The 23,467-nt window shown below is 37.6% G+C and overlaps 2 protein-coding genes across 4 annotated transcripts; one reads left to right on the plus strand and one right to left on the minus strand.

The window, feature by feature from the left end:
- Window positions 1-2,288: 2,288 nt before the first annotated feature.
- ostf1 (osteoclast stimulating factor 1) lies at window positions 2,289-13,821 on the minus strand. The gene is made up of 10 exons (XM_042422306.1): window positions 13,661-13,821; window positions 9,003-9,049; window positions 7,555-7,605; window positions 7,178-7,241; window positions 6,978-7,031; window positions 6,727-6,834; window positions 6,300-6,349; window positions 4,785-4,863; window positions 4,419-4,517; window positions 2,289-3,398 (listed from the first exon to the last, which is right to left on the minus strand). Exons 1-10 carry the CDS (start codon window positions 13,692-13,694, stop codon window positions 3,340-3,342), a joined length of 645 nt encoding a protein of 214 aa, XP_042278240.1. The 5' UTR covers window positions 13,695-13,821; the 3' UTR covers window positions 2,289-3,339.
- Window positions 13,822-14,998: 1,177 nt separating this feature from the next.
- nmrk1 (nicotinamide riboside kinase 1) lies at window positions 14,999-22,134 on the plus strand. Of its 3 annotated transcripts, none has more exons than XM_042421727.1 (9): window positions 14,999-15,042; window positions 15,407-15,457; window positions 18,439-18,529; window positions 18,636-18,684; window positions 19,340-19,517; window positions 20,520-20,591; window positions 20,734-20,840; window positions 21,070-21,153; window positions 21,652-22,134. In XM_042421727.1, exons 2-9 carry the CDS (start codon window positions 15,429-15,431, stop codon window positions 21,660-21,662), a joined length of 621 nt encoding a protein of 206 aa, XP_042277661.1. In that variant the 5' UTR covers window positions 14,999-15,042; window positions 15,407-15,428; the 3' UTR covers window positions 21,663-22,134. The 3 variants fall into 3 exon arrangements, with proteins under 3 accessions (XP_042277661.1, XP_042277663.1, XP_042277664.1); XM_042421729.1 differs by lacking the exon at window positions 14,999-15,042 and adding an exon at window positions 15,050-15,333; XM_042421730.1 differs by lacking the exon at window positions 14,999-15,042 and having other exon boundaries at window positions 15,050-15,457; window positions 19,340-19,508.
- Window positions 22,135-23,467: the final 1,333 nt, after the last annotated feature.

A 23,467-nucleotide genomic window follows, 5' to 3' on the forward strand; every position in this document is an offset into this window, starting at 1 on the left:
CTATTTGTCCTTTTGGCTGTGATTTATTTGTTTCTATGTGGGGAAATTGAGATTTCATTCCACAATTAACATTTAGCATCATATTTTGGGGGGGAAAAAAACTCCACAAAAGCAGAGAGTCATCTTCTTATGACTTAAGATGACGCTGTAACTCTTCTATCTTTATGTTTCATGTTGGATAATTTCATTTTGGAGCTCACAAAACACATCAAACGTACAGTACTGCAGAATCAGCAGAGCTACTGTTGCTGTTTTGTTTTACTTTGACCAGGTCTGTGTGTGATGATGTGTAATTAATTTATGTACGTGTGTGTGTGTGTGTGTGTCTGTCTGAAGGAAGCGTGCTGTTTTGTCTTTGTATTTCTGGAAGCCTATCAATGAATCAGAGCTGCTTCCTTTAATCTCTTCCCCACCCACAGATAACAGAATATATATACATACATATATATATATGTGTGTGTGTACTGTATATCCTCCTCAGCTACCTGAGAGAGCATTATTGTTGAAGGGCAGTGTATTTATTAGCATTACTGTACTGTAAAATCAAGGCATCTATCTTGATATTGATAATCTTCACAATGAAAACCCCTGAGGGATCCTTGTAATCATGCTCAAAAACCGTTTAGCTGCTCAGTTCGGCTCAGTGTTAATTTAAAAAAAAAAAAAACAATCCCAAGATGCTACCTCCCTCCTCTGCGTCCTCTTGCCGAGTAGTCGCTACTGCAGGACATGCTAACACTGACATTCAGGCTGGGTGATCTATGTCATCATGTCTGACCCACCTGTACACATATTTCACAAATATTAAGTAGCTTCCACTTGTCACTTCCTCTTGTCGCTGAGTGGAAACAGACGAGATTTCTTGAGTTTTTTCCGACATGATAAATAACTTTAACACCAGCTCATTTAAAAAAACAAACCTGAAATGGTAAAATCAGCACTTCTAGTCTTGATAAATACCAGTTGCTTCCGTCTCCTCTGCTGATATGTGCACTCTTAAAGTACGTAGGTGGGTTTTTCATTTTTTCGAGTATGGAGAAAATGCTTGCTTTGGGAGATGTGAAGAAGAGCAAAAAAAAAGTACTTCACATCAAGTAGCCATCCATGTTTGTGTTGATCAGTCTGGAAGGATTGTTAGGAAAAGGAAATCAAAGTTCGGAGCCTTTTCTCTGCTTTACCAGTCTTTGCTTTTTTTTTTTCTGGTCTGGCAGTTATGTAGCATGTACCTGAATCCCTCATGAGAGTCTCGCTGTATTTCTGTCGACACATCAATTTTTTTTATTTTTTTTTTGCCTTTTCTGCCTTCTTTGGAATGTCATCAACTTGCTGACTTTGTAATAAAGGAATTCTTGACTTTTGAACATCTTGTTTTTCTTATCTTTGTTGAGTATTTATTGGTGTACATCCCTGCTGAAATGAACACACAGCCAACGATTGTATTACCCAACATCAGTGATGGGCAAATAAGGGCCTGAGGGCCAAAATCCGGCCCTCCAGAAAATATATTTGGCCCCCTGATAAAAGCAGTTTTTACTTTAATAATTTGCATCAAAACTTTGACATAATTCACAAATCGGCTGTCAGTAACAAATTAAACACATGTAAATCCCTATAAATATGTTCTATACTGTCCCCAAATGGTGGTTGCTATTTGAACATTGCATGGTGATTAAATTACACCTAATAAACTGACTGGAAATTCAATTTTAATATGTGAATTCCACAACTTTAGCCTATTCAACCACAACATTTATTTTCCACACACACACAAATAGGTGGCAGATGAACAGAAATGGTGTTGATGCCATTCCTAAGTCAGCAACAACAGTACTTTCAGTCAACCATGAATGAACGCAGCAGGCTACTGTGTGTGAACAAGAACAAAGTGCAACACAGAACATATTTGTATGCGAGTCATTTTTAACCAAAATAAGCTCTAACTGTTTATTATTTATTAATGGGAGAATGACATCTGCCTGCATGTACGAGTTCAAAATAAAACATGAAGGCATGTGTTTCTACTGCGCTGCTTAATGGCCCTTCAATGAAAAATCTTTAAAAAACCGGCCCCTGCTATACATGTTAGGGATGTTTGTTCGCCCGCTTTTGCTTAAAATAGCTTTAAGTAACTGATTAGAAAAAAACTCTTAACTGTTGCTTCTGTAAAAGGAAAAAAAAACGAGCATTTCCATCCAAACATCCTTTTCATAGACCATTTTTGATTAATTGTTCTATAACAAATGAGCACTATTAATTTCCATCTTTCAAAAATGTCTTCTCGGTGACACTTTAATTTAAAAATCTTTTATTGCAGAATGAAGACAGAGCAGATAGAAATAAAGAACAAAATCATCACCTCATGACAAAACATGCTCACACTGATACACCAACCAAAGACACACTCACTCAGTTACACATATTTAAGGCACTTTGTTGTTGTTGTTTTTTTTAATATATAATTTCTCATAAAGCAGCAATAAAAACCAGAAATTTGCTCCCAGGATGGAAATCAAACCATCAAAAGCTTGAAAGATTAAAGAGTTTTTGTGAATTCTGTTTTACAGGCAGCAGATTTTCGGTAACAGTGAACTTACAGAGGATGGTCGATGGCAGTGGAAATGTTATAATATCTCAGACCTGAATACATGCAGCACAGAATGGTGAGTTTTATAGAGGAGTAAGGAGACATCTGCCATATATGGCACACATTACAGATACCTCAATGTGATTAATGACATCCTTAAATTGACCAAGCAGATTAACACAGGAAAATCTCTCATTGGGTCCCTCAGCACACCCCATTATAAAGGGGAAATATTAAGTGTTTCTAATCCCTTTTTGGTGATTTTTTGTAGTTTAGTAATTTATGAGCAGCTTGAAAACTTAACTAGACACAAACCAGATCAGTCTTTTAATCTGCACTGGCACTTTAATGCCGCTGTAAATGGGTTAAACATAATCTGTACGTGTGGAATGTGTTTCTCAGTGCTTTGGTCCTCTTTCCTCCACTACATTTATTCTGCCCCTCAGCCAACAGTGTGCAACGGATTCTCCCAAGACAAATTCCTTACTTGTGAAAATACACTTGGCAAAGCAGGCGGACTGTAAAAATGCATTAATTCAATGCTCTGAAATTCACGCTGACTTGACGCAGAGGGTGGAGAACTGAGGTGTTTTGTCACACATGACAGAGCTAAAATGGAGTTACAGGAAGGAACCGCAGCAGCAAATCCATTTTAGGGCTGTAATAAAACTCTCCGTTCTCCTCAACCCCCCCCCCCCTCCCCTTAACCCCCCGAACCCAATAGAAGACAGTGACGATGTTTCAGCAGAGCCGGCTCAGTCTGAGTCCTCATCGTCCAAATACTCTTCAGCGTTGCTGTGTGTGCGGGTGACACCTGAACAAGAGGAACAGTCAGTTAATGACAGTAGTAGTAGCTGTCACGCTTAAAATGTCAGTTTCAGAATATGTGTACATAGTATGTGTAATTTTGCATACTCCTAAATAATGTCTTATGAATAATCAAATAGGGTGAAACATGTTTATAAATTCAAGATGCAGGATGATACAGGATGACATTGTAGTTGTGTGGTTAAATATTGCATTTTCATTCAAAGACAACTGGAAGTAATAAAAAAAAGATAGTCAATAACTGACAGTATCGGAGTTTAACAACTTCTTTCACCTCTTATATCTCTTTTCCACCGAGGACCAGCCCATAACACGAGGCTAACCCCCTCCTGAACCAAACCCTACCTCAATGTCATGCCGTTTACACAACATGCATGTATGGGAAATGTGTCAGGCAGCGTGTGACATAAACTGTTGTTTACAGTAAACCAAGCTGTCACACTTTCTCGGTAACGGTTTGAATAGCTTCATAAGCTCTGACTAATGAGTAAAAATTACAATTTTTACAGAGACTCTCACATTGTGGCTCGTCTCATGCTGCATTTAAAAGGAAAGTGATGTAATAATTTGTTATGAATAGCACATTCAGGATCATTTCTCAGCTAAAAAGACTATTTGCTTAAGTTTTTAAAAATGTTATTTTTGTTTGCAGCTGTGTGCAGAGCTCAGTTCAGCTTGTTTAAGCTGTCTGAAGGCTACTGGAACCTACAGCCTGTTGATAAAGACTACAGCGTTCGTTTTATGGATAATAATCATGTCTTGAAATTGAGTTAATTCCCTACAAGTACACATTATGTAGTGTGCACAGAAAACAAGCAAGATTGTGTTTCTGCACGGCTTCCTGTTCGATAATTAAAGCCTCTGAAAATGAAACTCCTGAACAGCTTCTATCAACTGACCTTTGTTGCTGGCGCTGGCGCTAATCTGGACAATAAAAATTTTGTTCCCTGTCCTTGTGATAAATGTGAGTGCTGCGATGCTGCCCCCTAGTGGCGGCTCTACTTACTGCTTCCCTGCTTCCTTTTGAGAAGTGAGGCACACTGGGCGTTGGTGGCCATTTCAAGAGCCAGCTTACTCTCATTGTTCTTGATGTCTGTCCTCGCATCTGAAACAAAACACACTCAGATTAAACAACCGGAAACTACACACAGACAGGCCGACAGAAGAGACACAAATATACAGCTGCGTGCGTCTAAGGACACAAACACACACACACACAATCTGCTGGTTATTGTCTTTTCCCTCTGGAGCCACATGTGGTATTTCTCCTGTAAGCTTTCTCTCCGGTGCTTTTCCTGCTCTATTTTCATATCCGTCAAATTAAAAAACAAGCACGCCCACATTACATTTTGAGACATAAATAGATACTCACTCTTGTTCAGCAACATCTCCACAATGTCAGAATAACCCTTCCAGGCAGCAGCATGCAGAGCAGTGTCCCCCAGTTTATTCTAAAACACAAAACATCATCGTCACTGACAAACACCCTGACAAGCTTTGACATCGTTAAACTTAGAGTTGTGACCCGAACCACAGCTACAAACATTTTTTTTTTAATTAAGATTGTTTTACATTGTTCAGTTACAGAGTCACATCTACACACAAATAGTTAACTAGTGTTTCAGTAGCATGTGGTCCCTCAAGGTTGCAAAAGCAGATCTGATTTCAGTCCGTGTTACTTAACAGGACAAACCTGTCTGCAATGTCCACTTTAGGATAGTCCCACTTCATGGAACAAGTTAAATATGAGCACTGGTCCAGACCGTGGTTTGTTCTTTCTTTGATCGTTTTGCTTTGCTGAGTTTTCCAAGCGTGACTAATTGCTGTTTATCGCATGCTGACACCAGTCTCTTAAAGTCCCGTAACTGCATGTTTTCAGGTCATTTCCTATTATGATTCCACCCCCTAACAAACTTCACTGAAGTTTTACTTACAAGTGCAGACGCATCTGCATTTTCAGGCTTGCTTGTTGTAGTACTTTGGTCAACATAAATATCAGTGGCATCATTTCCGTCTGATGTGATGACAACGACTAAAACTATAAATGCTTTACTGATTAAAGGTTCAAAACGCCAGATAAGCTGGAAAAACAATATAAAATGTCTTAGTAGCAAGTGATTAAAGGCATAACGACAACGATCGTGTAAGTTTATTTCATGTCACATTGTGCGAGATGGCTGTGATAAAATCTTGATGGCAGATTGTACGATATCAATATGAGGCATGTCAGGTTTGTGCGCTGAATGTGTGGTGAATCTAGGTTGTAAATAGAAACATGTATATAAAAGCAGAAGCAGGTCATCAGCTCGTGTCATCCATCTGTGCAGCTCTAATGTTTGGAAAATGCAGCGAAGTAAAACTAAGTTATATCGTTTTACCTCCATCGTTGTGATTTTTGTGTGTGAACGTATTAAGGAAAAGTGTGTTTTCTCTATAAACTTTCCTCAAAAAACCCCCCAAAAAACTGCGCTTAAGAAATGTCACATGACGGTGAGATCTAGGACCACCATTTTGGATTGACGGCCAAAAATTTAACCATGTTTCTCTCACGAATGTCAACTTTCGCCCAAGACATCCCAAACATCACACAAAAGTAAAGGGACTTTAAAGTGACATCCGTACAGGAGGAATCTTTCATTTGCTGAGTAGAGGTCAGCTGAAGGACAGCACGTGAGCTGCAGCTGTGAGGGATTTAACAGGAAATCCGGCAGGGTGACTTTATGCCATCACTGAGCCTTGATCATGATTCCTGTAGCTCTATACCTTCTCCAGTCTCACTATGCTGCAGTATGAGATGGGAAATCCAGATGATTTGAAGTCATGAGACATTGATGTTTTTCCCTCCTTAGTGAATTCCCTTTAATGTCTGTTCTGAGACTGTTCTCACCTGCTGGTTGAGCTCCACGTTGGGCTGGTTTAGCAACAGCTCCACCACATCTGGCAAAGACAAAAAAAAAAAAAAAAAAAAGATATAACTTGGAGTGACAGATTGAGGAAGGTTTTATTGACACATTATCACATAACAACAACTATACAGGAACAACAAAGGGCAGACAACTTTCATAGACCAACTTCCTGTTTTTGTCTACTTCTTCTCTCACGTCAAACAAATCTGCCACTCCGTCACAAATTAAACATTTATTCACGACCAAAAACAAGATTAACGTTTGTAAACCTAGAAATGAGATAAACCGAATCCAAACATCACAATTCAGTGTGTTTGTTAGAAGAAGCTGCCACGTTGTGACCTAAATCCATTCAACGTCATTGCCAAATTGTAAATTTTAGGCACTCTTATAAACAGTGTTTGTTACCTTTGTGTCCTCCATGACATCCCCAGTAGAGGGCAGTATTTCCAGCCTTATCCAACCCATTGATCCCCACCTTGTTCTCCACACACTCCCTCAGCCAGCTCAGATTTCCTGTTTAAACACACAAATGTGTGCATGAGCACACAGAACACACAAGTAGGAGGGTTACAAATAATGCAAAACAGTGTAAAAGCTCAGCAGCAGAAACAGAAAACATGTACAAAAATGTTCAGATATATAGATCGATGTCGCACCTCGCTTGGCTGCTTCATGCATCGGATTGTCAATAGACTCGGCCTGCTCAGCCACTGAAAAACAACACAAGACCATCAGTGCATTATGTAAGATTCGCTGATGAGAGGGAATTACAGTGTAACATGGTGCCTCTTATACTACATGTTACAAATGAATGTTATAAAATCCAAAGTTTGTCTTTTCAGAGTTTCCTACTCACCATAGTTACTTGGAATTAGTCCCGTCCTCCCCCTGCATGTTCCCTTCCACCAATTAGTGTCACTCTGGGGATAATAGCCAGACAAGGAGAGACTTTTAGTGATGCAGAATATTGGTTTCTTATACCAAGAATCAACTGCCGAGACAAACAGGATGTAGCAAACAAAAATGAAAGTAGGAAAATTATGCAAACGGAAGGGAGAAAAAGACTTACTGATGGTGGAAAATGGCAAAATAACCACAAAGACAAAATGCAGAGAGTGCAATATTAAAAGTCAACAGAAAGAGGAAGAAGAAGTGCAAATTCAGATTAAAAATGAATGAGACATGAGGACATGAAGAAGAAGACGGTAACTGACTTGCCGAGGTCTTACTTACTGTGTCGGAGATGTACAAGATGTCTCCTTCTTCAAAGTACAGCTCGTCTGGCTGAATAATTAAAGAGCAAAAAACAACTCAATGTTCCTTTGGGTTGATCAGACATGTTGGCAAGTTTAACACATTCATAGTATTCTGAACTAAATACTGACTTATGCGTCACATTTCACCCACCCCTTCCCCCCACAGTCCACCCTTTTCCTTTCTGTTCACTACCAAACAATGAACAATGATCTGAAAAATGAAACATCAACATAACGATATAAAACTAGAAATACCATCTTATAGTTGTATACCACCACCAACCAGTCAAGTTACAGTTTACATCCATGTCTGTGCAGACTCATGTCATATTTGTAGTGAAGGAATTTAATAAAAAGGTATTAAGTGTATTTTCCTTGTATGTGTTCACATGTTTGGCCAATAAAGTTGATTCTGATAGAACACAAAGTTGCAGCCATGACAGTAGACAATGCTTCAGATATGGATGTTGCTGCAAAGAAGCTACAAACTCTAAAACATGGATGCTTCAGACACATCTTCGACCTTGCAGCATAGAAGATCACTACTATTACCACAGTTTCAAGATGGGCACCCAAGATTAGTATCAACAATTCAGTATCTGACTAAATGTGAAATATGGTTACAATCTCCCCTTCTGGTCCTGAGTTATGGAGTTGAATAAGTGTTGTTGCAGAATATTATGATGTCACAGTGAAGTTGACCTTTGGGATATAAAATCCCATTTTATTTTGTTAGACATTTGTGTGAAACTTGTCATTATTAGCGTATGAATTCTTGAGTTATGGCCAAAAACGTGTTTTGTGAGGTCACAGTGACCTTGATCTTTGACCACCAACTTCTAATCAGTTCATCCTTGAGTCCAAGTGGACGTCTGTTCCAAATTTGAAGAAATTCCCTCAAGGTGTTCCTAAAATATCACATTCACAAGAATGGGACAGACGATCCGAAAAGATGCCTCCAGCCACAGCTGTCACCGGTGCGGAGGCATAAAAATATTAATAACTAGTTTTAAGCTGAAGAAAAGGGGGACCTTCTCAAAGATGTTTTATAAAAACATCTTTGAGAAGACATTTACTTACACGCACACACACATATACATATATATATATATATATATAGATAGATAGATAGATAGATAGATAGATAGATAGATAGATAGATAGATAGATAGATAGATATAGATATAAAATCTTTCGCTTTGGAGTAGGAGGGTATTTTCCCACTGATGCTGTCTTTTAACAGCGTATAATTGCACCTCTTCTAGATGAATTGATAATGAAAATAATTGTTAGTTGTAGCCCTATTTTGACCTATAAAAATGATTAAAAAAAGGCATCAACAAATGGCAGCAATAGTCGAATCCATAATCAATTATCAAAAATCAAAAAAAAACAAACAATCCATCTTAAACAAGAAGCTCTTACCGTTCTGGGGTCAAAGGTGAACAAAGCTCTGAACACCTTGACTTGGCCTGAAAAAGAGAAAACAAGCATGAAAAATGTGGTGTCAACATCATCCCTGCATACATAAAAGTGGTGAAGAGAGTCCCACAGTGCTTGAAAGGGAGGTAAAACCACATGTGATGCCACCTCACATTTCTGTAGAGCGAGCAGCTTGGTTTCACTACAACAAAGCTGCAGAAGAGTGCAATACATTGCTTTAATGTGGTAAATCAAACAAAAAAACATCTGCCAATAACATGCAGACACACCTGACCACTGCAACCTACACCTTTTTTTTTTTTTTACGTAAACAGTGATTAATCTGCTATGAGCTTCACTACAACAACTCCGCTGCAGCGCACAACAATACACATTTTTTTAGGGCAGGGACACAAACACAGAGTTGGTCCGTGTGCGTGTGGCCCTCGGGCCCCGTGATGGCTCGCTGTCAAGCCTGGCGTTAGCTGCGCTGCTGGAATGCCACCAGAGTGGTTGTGGCCTTAGCTGACAGCTGAACTAGTACATAGAGATTTACAAAAGAGCTTAAAGAAACAGCAACATGCTTTTTTAAAAATTTCTACTACTATTTCTAGAATAAAACGTATGTACATATGTTGTACTGTATATTTACTACATACACACAATGTGCTGGTTACAATGCAAAACAAAGTACCAGCTTTTGTTTTTAGTTAACCAAACTCCAACCTTGTCCGGCGCTGCTGCAAAGGTAATATAATTCATCTGCATTTGCATCAGATTTGCAGATAAAACATCACTCAGTGCTTCACTAGGCTGACTTCCCTTTCAGAAGATTTGTCCTGTCGTGCATGCCCCTGTTGAACGAGTCAAAATATACTTTATACAAACATATAATCTGTTTTATCCATTTGTTTGTTTAGTTGTTTCAACCTGAATTTAAAAGCCTAACCAGCCTAATACACATGACATATTGTCCATTACTTTTCTTATACAACAAGGTTTATCTGCATTGTCTCTGTTAAATAAACAAACAAATAAATAGACGAAAATGTTCAAAAGTTCATTATCCTCACGAGTCAGACGCTAGTGAATCATGAAGAGCATCTTTCAACGCTACTAAAGCATTTTCTGGTAAAAATGTTTAATGTGTTTGACACATTCAAGTGGGGGCACATCTTCTCTGTCCGCTTGCTTCGGCTTTAAATCTAAATATTGGCCTACTACTGCTTCCCTCTGCCGTTTACTCAGGGATTCTATTTATATTCGATTTAGCTTCTACTTAGCTAAGACACTGCCTCAGTGTCTCAGAATGAGAGGGGCCAAGTCCCTACACAAGCCGAGCTCTGTTCAACACAGCGAGTCTTCTCTGCAGGCCCGGTCATGTCGCTCAAAACACACAAGAGCCTGTGCCGACTAGTCTGGGGATCTCTCTGCATTTTAAAGCCTGAGGCAAATGAGAGGGTTCACTCTGTCTAAAACAAAACATAAAGATAAAGAACAATTTAATGTCAGAGTGAACAAAACATTGTCAGTATATTTTATTTGCTGGTGGGTTTTTGATGAATTCCAGCTGTGTTGTTTTATTGCAATAGCAGGCTCTAGTCTTGCCCCGATGTGTCTGATCTTGGTGGCTCCTTGATTCTCCATTCCTGTTCAAAGCCCAACCAAACAATAAAATAACCTGCAGCCTGCAGCACGGTGATACAAAGAGTCTAGGGCTGCAACTAATTATTATTTTCATTACAGACTAATTTGTAGATTATTCTCTCAATTACTCGATTAGTTGTTTGGTCTGTAGCGATAAGCTAAGCTAAGCTAAACTAAACTCTAAAATGTCAGAAAATGGTGAAAAATGTCGATCACTGTTTCCCAAAGCCCAAGATGACATCCTCAAATGTCTTGTTTTGTCCCGACCAACAGCCCACAACCAAAAGATGTCCAGTTTAATATCACAGAGGACTAAAGAAACCAGAAGATATTCACATTTGAGAAGCTGGAATCAGAGACCCTGGACTTTTCTGTCTTAAAAAATGACTTCAAATGATTACCAAAATAGTTGGCAACTAATCGATTAATCGACTAAACATTGCAGCTCTAAAAGAGTCATTAGTACAGAGCCTACAGTGTTTTAAATTACAGATAACACACACTGTTCTCTAGTATTTCCCTCTAAATCATTGGTAACACAAATACTGAGACCTACTCTTCCTGAAATGTATTGATTTTGAGGGAAAAAGAAAAAAAGCATTAAAAAAAACTCAACTCACAAGCCAAGTCGTGTTGAATCGGAGCACAAAAATGTTATCAGAGCATATGTGTAGCAGCCAAAGATCTCTTCAACCACCCCCTCATAAAAGGTTTTAAATTTCATTTTTGTGGGGAAATTTTGCTCCTTAGAACATCCATCAGAGGGGCCAGTTACAGACCAGCAGCTCTGAAGCTGGAGCAGATTAATTCAGAATGACTTTAAGAGGACCAAAACCAGCCAACATGCCCATCAGCACTTTAATCTCCACATACAGCACAAAAATATCTAAGCTGCTCTTGATCCAACAGAAGTCATGTAGGCAGCGAATCATCAGCCAGTCAAATAGGATGCATCTGGATTCTGGGATGTCCTCTGCTCGTCCTCAGCAATGATGCTTTCATTTTTGTGTCTCCACATGAATTACTGGCAAGGAAAAGACACATAAGTATATAGCGACACAAGAGGCAAACTTTCCCAAAGTGGACTACGGGCTCTCCTTTCCCAGGTGGCCATCTGTCACGACAGGTGACGGGGATAGGCGATAGCACCTGCCGCCACAACCAGGCGAGCTGACTCATGAATAACCACGCAGAGAATGAATGATAATGACACGTTCCAGCTTTGCACTCAGTGTTGTCACAGGGCCACAGCTAGCAGGTAAAACTAAGACTCAAAGTGAGCCTGTGTTCATCCCCTGGGTGGTTTCAAAGCACATTTTTTATAGACATACCTGTATTGTTTCTGTACTCGCTTATATCATGCACTAACAGCTGGGAGGATGGTTCACAGTTTTTACTGTGAACCTTTTTTACACCTGTCAGTATTTATGACATCGGGATGCACACCAGATGGGAGCTGAGAAGTGCTGGCTCTACTTTATGGTCATTTGTCTACTCTTATTGATATAAATGCAGTGAACAAAATATTAAAAGCACCTCTGAGTGTAACACAATACAACTCAACAAGCCTCCAAAATGACCATATAAAAGGTGAATAAACACCTCTGTAAAACTGTTTCAACAGAAGCTGAACAATACAACCTTGTTGAGGAGCTGTAGTAGTTTTAAAGGATGGATTCACAATTTTCAAGTCTCAAGTATCAAGTCTTAAAACAACAGTCAGGTGCCCAAATGAACATGGAAACAGGTTTTTCTTTCCAACATTATTCTCCCTGTTCATACTGACCATTAGAAGATCCCTTCATAATGCACTTACAATGTAAGTGATGGGGGTCAAAATCCACAAGCCTCCTTCTGTGCAAAAATGTATTTAAAAGTTTATCTGAAGCTAATACGAAGCTTCAAATGAGTCAAATCACGTAGATATCTTTCCACTTATTCTTTTTAGTGCCAAAGTTCCTCTTTTTGTTACCATAATTTACTACTCTACCGCAGCTCAAAACGGAAACACACAGAGTGAATTTTACGCTAAAAAGTGTGGCAGATATCCACTTGATATGACTAACTCAGATTGCTGAAGCCTCATATGAGCTTCAGATAAACTTTTAAATGCTTTTTTGCACAACATGACTGTGTGGTCACACTGTGGGTTTTGTCCCCCATGACTTACAATGAAACCACATTTGAAGGGGTTTTTTTAATAGCCAGTATGAACAGGAAGAATGATTACAGTAAGGAAAACCTCTTTCAATGTTCATATGGGCACCTGACTGTTGTTTGAAAACACACTTGAAAAAATTGTGAACTTATCTTTTAACATGGTAGAATATAATTTGCACACGTAAATGTCCTTTATTCACACTGAAAAAAAACCATGATGTGCACAAAAAAGCACACTTGCTATGAATTCTAATTCACAATTGCTATGAATGTTAAATTTCTTTTAACATGTTCGAAATAAAAATTAAAATGAGTTGAAATGACTCCTTTTCTGACTATATAGATACATCTACGTCGCCTGGCAAGGAGGTATCAGTTATAGCAGCATGCAAAAAGTCAGCAGGAAGTAAGACTGAGGTCACTGATCTTGTAGACTCATCATCACATCCTAACCTACGACCTAAAAAGCCATTGAATGACAGCACTCCCCTTGCATGAGTGATGGAAATAGGGAAGTCACAGAGGCCTGCTGCAGAGAGCTGGATCCCCCTGTCAGTCAGCAGTGAAGGCACTTTATCCAGCTTCACTGCTGTCCTAATCCACTCAGTGAAACTTCACAGTGTCAGCAAGCTGAATTGAAGTCTTTCTTTTGACTGGGTGATCAAAATTTCACACAAAAACAAAGAAATATCCCGATTTCACTCACTCAGGAGTGCTCACCGCCCGCCCATAGCGCTCGCATCGCCAACAAGGTGTGTTGTCCTCGTCGGAGACAGGAGCACAAGTTTTTTTTTTTTTTTTTTTTTTCTTTTTAGCGAAATTTACACAAGAAATCTTCATAGTGTTCAACTTACCTGGCTTGGCCGGCTTGGGAGGAGGCTTCGACATTGGCGATTGTCAAAAAAATAAAATAAAACAAAACGCACTGTGTGTTATTTCAGCCAGAAACGGCGTTGGACTGAGCACTTTGCTGTCCCTCCCAATGAGGAAGTTCAGTTACACTACAGGCTACGCGGAAACGTTCGACTGCGCATGCGCAGAGATGAACCTGTAACGGTTAAACACTAGGCTGACATCACATTTTCATGATAGCATTGTTTATTGTTTTATTGTTATTTTACTTTATTATCAATTTACTTTTATTGTTTATTCATTTATCTTTAATACTATTATTATTATTTTTTACATATTTTACTTGATTTTTCAAAATGTTTTGATGAGGTTTTTGTATGTAAACCCTGCACTTTCTGTATGCGAGCTCTTTTTTCTATTTTTGTTTGTCATCTATTTATTCATTTATTTTGAGTGCTCTGCATGTATACTCTGCACAATATATTTTAGTAATTTATTTATTTTATCCGCTTATTTTTCTTCATTTTTATTTATTAATTTATTTTAATACTATTTTTTTGTACATGTTTTTACTTTACATAGCTTTTTAAAATGTTTTGATTATGTTTTTGCGTGTGATTATATATATATATACAGACAGGTGACAAATTCAAGGAAAAAACTGGTAAAGGTCTGAATGCTTGACACCTACAGTGAGGAGATCTGATGGCTCTGTTATGCTTTAGGGGGCATTTTGCTGGCATGGTTTGGGTCCACTTGTCCCTTTAGAGGGAAGGGTCACTGCAAATCAATACAAAGTTGTTCTGAGTCATCACCTTTATGCTGTGATAAAACATTTCTATCTTGATGGGAGTGGTCTCTTCCAGGATGACAATACCCCCACCCATAAGGCACGAGGGGTCACTGAATGGTTTGATGAATATGACATTGATGTGAATCAGATGTTATGGTCTTCGCAGTCACCAGATCTCAACCCAATTGGACACCTATGGGAGATTTTGAACTGACGTGTTAGACAGCGCTCTCCACCACCATCATCAAAACACCAAATGAGGGAATATCTTTTTGTAGAATGGTGTTCATCCCTCCAGAAGAGTCCAGAGACTTGTAGAATCAATGCCAAGGCTGAATAAGTAAACACAATAGCTATACCATTAATATATTGGTGATTCATGTAGTTTATTTCACATTATTTAGTACTTTATTCATTTGTTACTATTATTTTAACGTACTTTGCTATTAATGTGACAGAGTCTTGATTTAAATGATATTCAAGCGTGGGTCTATTTTTTTTATTCAATCGTGAGTGACGTAGCAGCTCAAATCTCGAGCGTCCGATAGCGGAAATGCATGAATGAGCACGGACTTGTGTTGTGTCTAGATGGTAACCCTGGATTTGTGAAACTCTCGCGAACTACTTCAATAATTTCTTTTCTCGCTGTTTTATGATGTGAAAACGCAAATGTTGTGGTTTGGTTAGGTCTAGGCACAAAATCCTCTTGGTTAGGTTTAGGGAAAGCTACTGATTTGGGTTAAAATTATCAGTTGAACGTGGTGTGGGTTAAAGTCACTACTTCCTTACAAATCTCGCGAGAGTTTTCGCAAATCTAGGGGTTACCATCTAGACACGACCCAGAGTTGTTGAAGCACTGAGCATTACCTTCTTGACATGTCTGTAAGCAGAGAAGTCTGTATCTGCGCTGTTTATTAATGTGTTATCACAGTCTTATATATCTATAACTTTACAGTGACCAGCCGTGAAAAGCTGAAATGAAGACACTAATTGTGGGAGTTGGCGGGTAAGTAAATTCAACAGGATTGTAAACATTATAATGTGTTGTTGTGTTGATCTCCATCCAGAACCTCTTCATTGTTCCCCACGGGTCATTCTGCCTCCACACAGCCTGTTTGGCTTCAGATTGCATTCTGCATGCTTACGTTTTTTCACAACACAATGGATATAAAAAAAAAAGTTTTTTTTTTCACTTTTCAATTAGCCTTTGCTTAAGCATGCATGTTTCAGATGTTGAAATACTTCTTGGTGCCTGGTAAGGTAACAGGGAAATACAAAGAGACATGATGTTTAGCAGGTCACAGAAAGGCATCAGAAAATGCAATAGCTTTATCATATTAAAGGACATTAAAGGACATTTGCTAACATAGAGAAAGAACAGCAGGGGCACCATCAGATCAATACAGCATGTGACAGACATGTGGCAGCAAAGACTGATATGGGTTGTTTACTTTGCAGAGAAACCGTTAAATGTGTCCCTGTAAGACAGAGAGAACATTTCTAAAACTGTTTTTTTTTTTTTTTTAATGCAGTTAGTTTGTAAATGCAAAACATGCAGTGGCATGCAGATGTTTTCAGTATTCTCTAATACCAAATTAAGTGCCTAAAGCATGTCTATAACTATCATTCAACTATCATAACTATTCAAGGATAGGTTCACAATTATTCAAGGGTGTCTTAAAACAACAGTCAGGTGTCCATATGAACACTGAAAGAGGTTTTCCTTGCTGTAATTATTCTTCCTGTTCATACTGGCTATTAAAAGATCCCCTTCAAATGTGCTTTCAATGTAAGTGATGGGGGACAAAACACACAGTGTGTTCACACAGTCATTTTCTGCAAAAATGCATTTAAAAGTTTGTCTGAAGCTTATATGAGGCTTCAACAGTCTAAGTTAGTCATATCAAGTGGATACCTGCCACATTTACAGTCTTTGTAGCATCAAATTCAGACAGTGTTTCCCTGTTGAACTGTGGTGGAAGTATAGTAACAAAAAGAGGGACTTTGGCACTAAAAAGACTGTCACGTTGAAAGATATCTACTTGATTTGACTAATTTGGGCTAATGGCCAGTATGAACAGGATGAATGATTACAGCAAGAAAAAACCCGTTTCAGTGTTCATTTGGGTACCTGAATAATGTTTTAAGACAGACTTGAAAAACCGCAAACTCGTCCTTGAACTTATTGCTAACTGACAAAAGCAGCGTGTCGCCTTGTTTCTGGTTTCAGTTGTGTTGCACCCTTTCACCACACTGAGTGTCACTGATGGTTGTGGTTGGGTGTGTTCGAAAGTGTCCTGTGTTGCTTCTTTACACCCAACAGTTCTGAGTAGCTGATTTATACTGGATTTTTGAGGCCAATAGTAGTATTGATATTTGAAAGATTAGAAATTTGATAATGATATATCAGTTAATATTTATTTTTTACAGAAACACATAACAAATCAACATTTTTGATTAAAAAAATAAAGGAATAGAGTTTTTGTTTGTTGCCTGGCAACCTAACAGAGTTCACAAGACTCCAAGAGCCTGTTAGCACCTGTTAAACTTAGCCTAGTTATAATGTAAAAGTTTACTAAGTGGACATTTATCCCTGAATTAAAACTGATTGCACCACACAAACTTGTTCTTTCATAGAGATTAGTTATCACTAAATATTTACACCTACTAACTGGCAGGTGTAAACTAGCTAATTGAACCAACTGACAAAGCTGACGTTAGCTTTCTATTATCTGACCTGTTCAGATTGAAGAGTATATGCTGAATATGGTTGACATAATATCTGACCTGACACTTTACATTACATTTCACAGAAAAAAAACACACAATATACCTAAAATTACAAAACATTATGCCAATAACATTAGACTAAATGACCAAATAACGTCAGTTAGGTTAGCATAATCAGATATTTTCCTCTCACTGTAAACTGCATGAATACTACTAATGTTAAAAAACATATATTGCTCCCGGTGTGCAGATAAAAATGAAACAAAGTCATATCTACATTTACAAACGACTGGCATTTAAGTCTACGATAAATTTTGGCCACTAAAACTGGTCTTAAGTTAAGTTTTGTTCCAGCTCGTGATGCTATAGCATGTAGTTGTTTTTTTCCGATTGGATGGTGGTGGCGCTACAGATGTACACATACTAACTAAGACATCTCTTAGGTTTAATTGCTGCGACCCAATCTAGTCAACAAATCACTCATTTTAAACTGATTGGTAGATAAACACTTAAGCACACAAACTTTATGATGGAGTTATGATAAGCTGGTGCAAGTGAATACTCCCAGCCAAGAAATAGTCCTGCACATGACCACAACTGAGCTTTAGAGGTCCTGGCAGGCTGATTTTGTTACTTTTTGACAGAGCTAGGCTAGCTGTTTCTCCCTATGCTAAGCTAAGCTAACTGTCTGCTGGCTCTAGCCTCATAATTAATGGACCGATGTGAGAGTGGTATTATCTAACTCTCAGCAAGAAAGTAAATAAGCAAATTTCCCAAAATGTCGAACTATTCCTTTTAAATTTGTTTTTTTTAAATAACTGTGAACAAGATACATAATGAGTGGGACATTTTACAGGTAAAAACTAACTCCTCAATCATATGTGTGGTATTTCAGTACCACAATTTCTTGTTAGTTATTGTTCGACATAAACGCGGTGACACATATCCGCGATCATTGGCTGATATATCAACCCAGCTGAATCCTCATTCAGGCTCTAGCACTGACACACTTGGAGTACACCTCTACCTCTCTGCTGTCAGGTGAGAAGTTAAACCACTAGAGGTCAGCAAAAACTAGATTTTCGGCTGGTGTTCAGTTTCTCTTTAAAAGCACTTTTTAAAAGTTAGATAGTTAAATAGATGTCTGATTGAGGCAGGTGTGTAAAACAAGTATCTCTTTTTTAACTGTATTTGTGCAGCTTTAAAATGAGAAAATATAACATGTTCTCATTGCGGTATGTGCTGTTTTTCCTTCAGGATGACCAATGGAGGAAAATCCACTCTTTCTAAGAGTCTACATGAGCAGATACACAACAGCTGCATCATTGCACAGGATTCATTTTTTAAGGTAGACTGGTTTGCCTACTTCAAATCATATCACAGCTTTTATACGGTCACAGTCATGCTGGAAAGTTGAGAGCGTGTGTGTTCATGGTTGATACTCTTTTCTTCAGGATGACTCTGTGGTACCAGTGGACAGCAATGGTTTTAAGCAATATGACAGTAAGGACACTTTATTTACTCATTTGTTATCCAACATGAAATTACAAAGATTAAGTTATAAGACTTTATTTTATAATTATAAGTTCTGAAGAGGCTCTGAGCCTCTGAGAGAGCTAAGCAGAAGTGATATTCCAACTGATGTACTTGTGTTTTAGAAATTAGTATATTGTCATGAGCCCAGCTTTTCACAGGAAAATAAATTCATTTACTCGGAGCAAATAAGTTGCAATAGTTGGAAAGGTCAGCAAGTTTTTGGTTTTACAGTGAGTGAAATATTTGTATTTTCATTTGTTCATTAACTAGCTATATGGAGTAAAATCAAATATAACATTATTGTCCAACAGAGGGGAAAACTTATGCTCACCAAAACCTAAAAGCAGCACAAGACATATAAATAAAGTAACACATAGAATAAATGTGGTGACAAGATACCACTGAGACAAAAAATCTTAAGTATAGAGTACGCTACAATATAAAAGTATAAAAATATATGAAATACCTAAAGCAAAGCATAAAACATTAAAACCTAAAATACTGCAGAGCAAGATTTGTGGCTCAGTTCTTCATCATGTCACATCATGACAGTGTTGTTGCAGCTGCACTGATAGATTGATAATAATGGAAGAAAATGGAAGTTTTCTCTGATTCTATTTAGGGCTCGATGCTCTCCACATGGACAAGATGATGAGCGAGGTTGAATCATGGCAGAGAGATCCTGAATCGTTCCTGAGGGGACGAAGGCTGACCTCAGCGCACACAGCGCTGTCAGTAAATGAGGAAGTATTTGTGCTGATCGTGGAGGGCTTCCTGATTTACAACTACAGGTACACAAAGTGAGGCTTTAGTGCAACTACTGTTTTGTTTCAGTTCAGAGAGGTCGATTCCAAAATTGGACATACATTTGAAAAACGAGTAACAATTAACATTTTTGCAATAATTACCTAGAGAGATTTCATACATTTAATTAATTCCAATTAGCTGTAACCTAATGAGTCTTTTAGTCAGTGCACAGCAGGTCAGATGAACATGCAAAAATGGGGAATTTATCTACGGGCGACTATACAATTCAGCATATAATGTATATGAAGAATAAAGCTTCTATTAATCTATTAATAATTAATTCATATTTGGTTTGAATGCAGACACTTTTAATTGAAATTCTGCTAGAAAACAACAACACGACTAACTAATAAATTAGCTCTTTCCAGGAAACTAAATTATTAGAAAATAACATACTTGTGACTGAATCGATGACAGACCAACAAGCCCAAAATTAATTATTAAGTTGCATTAGGATAAAATATAATCTATTTGTTAAAAAATTGATAGCACTTTCAGACATACAGTACTGTGCAAAGGTTTTAGACGCTAATATTAAAGTGAGGATGCATGAATTGTTTTTATTTATCAATTGTGTTGTATCGGCTCTCGGATGTACGTTGCTTTGGATAAAAATGTCTGCTAAAGGAAAAATTGTTAATTAACTTCATACAAAGTGCAGTAAACAGAAAAAAACTAAATCAAATCAATATTTGGTGTGAGCACGCCTTGCCTTTAAAACAGCACCAGTTCTCCTCGGTACACCTGCACAGAGTTTTTCAAGGTACTTGGCAGGTTGGTTGTTCCAAACATTTTGGAGAATCTAAACAAACAAAGTGCCTAAAACATTTGCACAGTACTGTATTTACACACACAATCATCTTTATTTGGGAAAAATTAAATTGCGTTATTCAGGTGGGGATTTCTGCTTGAATTGATACTGTTTATGGAAAGTTACTATTCAGTTTAGTTTATCTCTTATGACACTAACTGATTTTTGTCTTTTACATTAACAGGCCATTGAATGAGCTATTTGACAAAAGATACTTCATGGAAATACCTTATGATGTCTGCAAGATGAGACGGAGGTTAGAATCTGTTTAAATCCATTTCCATTCATTTTCTTACCATAGATTGTTGTACTACTGTGTTTTGTTTTTGTTAACCTTTTCCTAGATGTTACTCTACTTCATTCATAAAGTTTGCTTTATTGTGTGTTTGCCCCCCCAGTTCGAGGGTCTACACGCCCCCTGATCCTCCTGGATACTTTGATGGACACGTATGGCCAATGTACCTAAAAAACCACCAGGAGATGGAGAGCATGGTGTCAGGAATTGGTGAGTGTCCATGTGTACTGGTTAGTTGTACTAGAAAGCTTTGTTGGATAAAGATAGTGATAATAATGTTGATGTGATTAGAAGTGTGACATACGGTTAGGAGATTGTTTTATTGAGTCAAAACATCATGATTATGTTGATACTGACGATACTGTCATCACTTTAGAAGCCTTACTGGTGTGTAATAGTAAAGCAAATCATCTATTTGTACAATATGTATTTTTTCCAGTATTTCTGGATGGACTGAAGTCAAAGGAGGAGCTACTGTCTGCTGTGTATAAAGATATTAGTCAGGAAATAAAAAGGCTCAGGGGTAAGTTGCAAAATATGTTGTATTATATATGTGATTTGATATATTTCCAATAAACGATGCTCCTTTGAAATTTGGCCCCAGATTATGTAAATAGATGTTTTTGTGTCTGAAAAAAAAAAAGAATTTACTAAAGTTTATTTACTCCCACTTCTCAGAAAATGTAGAGCCAGAAATATAGTCCTGCAAATACATGATTTGTATTTCTGTGGAATAGATAAGAAATGAAGCCAGTTTCAAACAATAATAAGCAATAAATCAGCAACAAATTATATGGAAGTCATGAGGTGAAATAATTTGATACCAAATCTTTGTTCTATTTATCTGTTGTAAATCCAAAAGAATCAATGTTGAATACAACCAACAGTGGCGGGGGGTCTTCTTCAAGACCTTTTAGTTAGTTCACTTAAATATATACACTATTATACACTACATTATATATACTATTCAAGAGGAAAAAAAGATATTAATTCGATTTTGTGTGTTTTTTTTTGTTTACAGAGAAAGACTGAAATTGTTGGAGTTGGATTTATTTACCCTCTGAAGGTGACGACAGCTTTGGAAGCAGATGTCAGGAAAGTTAGTTGTTTGAACTAATGTGCGACTGAAAGGATCAAGCCAAATGCCTCTTTGATGTTCTGGGAATACGTTTCAAGTTGAAACAACTGCTGATGACAATAAACTGATGCTGTAGCATCTGAAATTGTCCAGCTGGAGATTGGACAGACACTGCCAGAACCTCAGTGGACTCGATGTCTTTGCCACTACAGCCAGTATTTTGATGTGAGATTATACTCTGGGAAACCTAAATATATGAAGAATCTGATGTAATATCTGTTACTGCATAGTTTTTTTTAATGTATAGGAGGATTTTGATCCTAAAGTCTGACTCTTTTCTGACTTTTTTATCCGTATACTGTATATACACATACCGTTAACTTGTGATTTAACTTCATATGACCAAATACCAAGTGTGCATCATCATTTAAAAGACTCACGCATATTTGTATATTATTAATATTAAACAATGATCATTGCATACTGTAATTTGATAAGCATCTTTTTTGTTGTTTTGAAAACCAGACAAAGACTTTTCTAAGTCTTGGTCCATTAATGAAACTGAGTCGAGTGACATCTGCATATCCCTGATGGTGATTTGTCTCCACCTGATGGTGAAATATGATTCACTAGAGACAAACTAGTGACGAACTTCCCTACATAAGTACTCTCACTACAACCTAAATACGGAGCTCTATCCAACTCTGACAGCAAATTATAAGAAAAGACACATATGCACAGCAAGTAGCATTTTAAAACTTCTATTGAACTAATTCTCTTTAGTTTATTATCATGAAACCAATTAAAATGTCAATTTTAAGGCAATTTTGAGCATCATGTGTATTTGCATGTTTTTGGGAATGTACGAGGAAACTGGAGTTGAAGATATTTCAAATAGAAAAAGGAGTGCAAAACATTGCTGGATTAACCTGTAACAGTTGACTTGTTTACTCTCAACATACCGTAATCTTGAATTTAGTAGTGCACTTCCTTTTACCCATACAACCCTTGTGTTAATGTTCACAAAAGTGCTGCTGAGATGATTTTAACCCACCAAGTATCCAAAACGCTTTTACCAAAAATGTATCATTTGTCAACCCATTTTCCCATATTATTTCTTTTCTTTGATTCTTTCTTTCTTTCTTGACCAGGTGGTCTACACCACTGGTGAGCAAACAGTGATACTTTCAGTGAATAGATGAATGAATAGTTTGACCCTCTCCATTAAAACCATAAGACATTAGTCTCCCTTTTGATCCAGTCTTTGCAGAAACCCTCTTCGTGAACTGCATTGCACATCACTTTTTAAAAAAAGAAATTATTGCTTCAGCGACTACTTTGAATGAAATTATGAGCACATGATGCAATCCAAAAAATAAAGCAGATTTTCAAAAAATGCCTACGCTGCATTATTGCATCTAAAACGTCTAGAAAAATTCCATTTACTTATTTATTTAAAAATGAGAAAAATCTTTGGAGTGATAAAAGTCATCAGAGAGTTTTAAACCCATAATCTTAGAGGAGTCTTTGTCAACAGAACCACCAGAGCAGGTGCTCTTTCAGAGTGTGTGCATGCCTTTTTGATATGCTCCCTACCTTTAAAATCCTATTTATAGAAAGCCTACTTTCAGTTTTAGACTGAAACCTGTTTGACAGCAGTTTGCTGAGTGTATGCTGAGTGAACCGTGAGATGTTTCCTCTCTTGCCTTTGCGTGACTTATGCTATTGCAAAACCTACCTCTCATCCGCAAAGGTGCAT

This window comes from Thunnus maccoyii, chromosome 9 (genome assembly GCF_910596095.1).
Source record: "Thunnus maccoyii chromosome 9, fThuMac1.1, whole genome shotgun sequence".
Lineage (NCBI taxonomy): Eukaryota > Metazoa > Chordata > Actinopteri > Scombriformes > Scombridae > Thunnus > Thunnus maccoyii.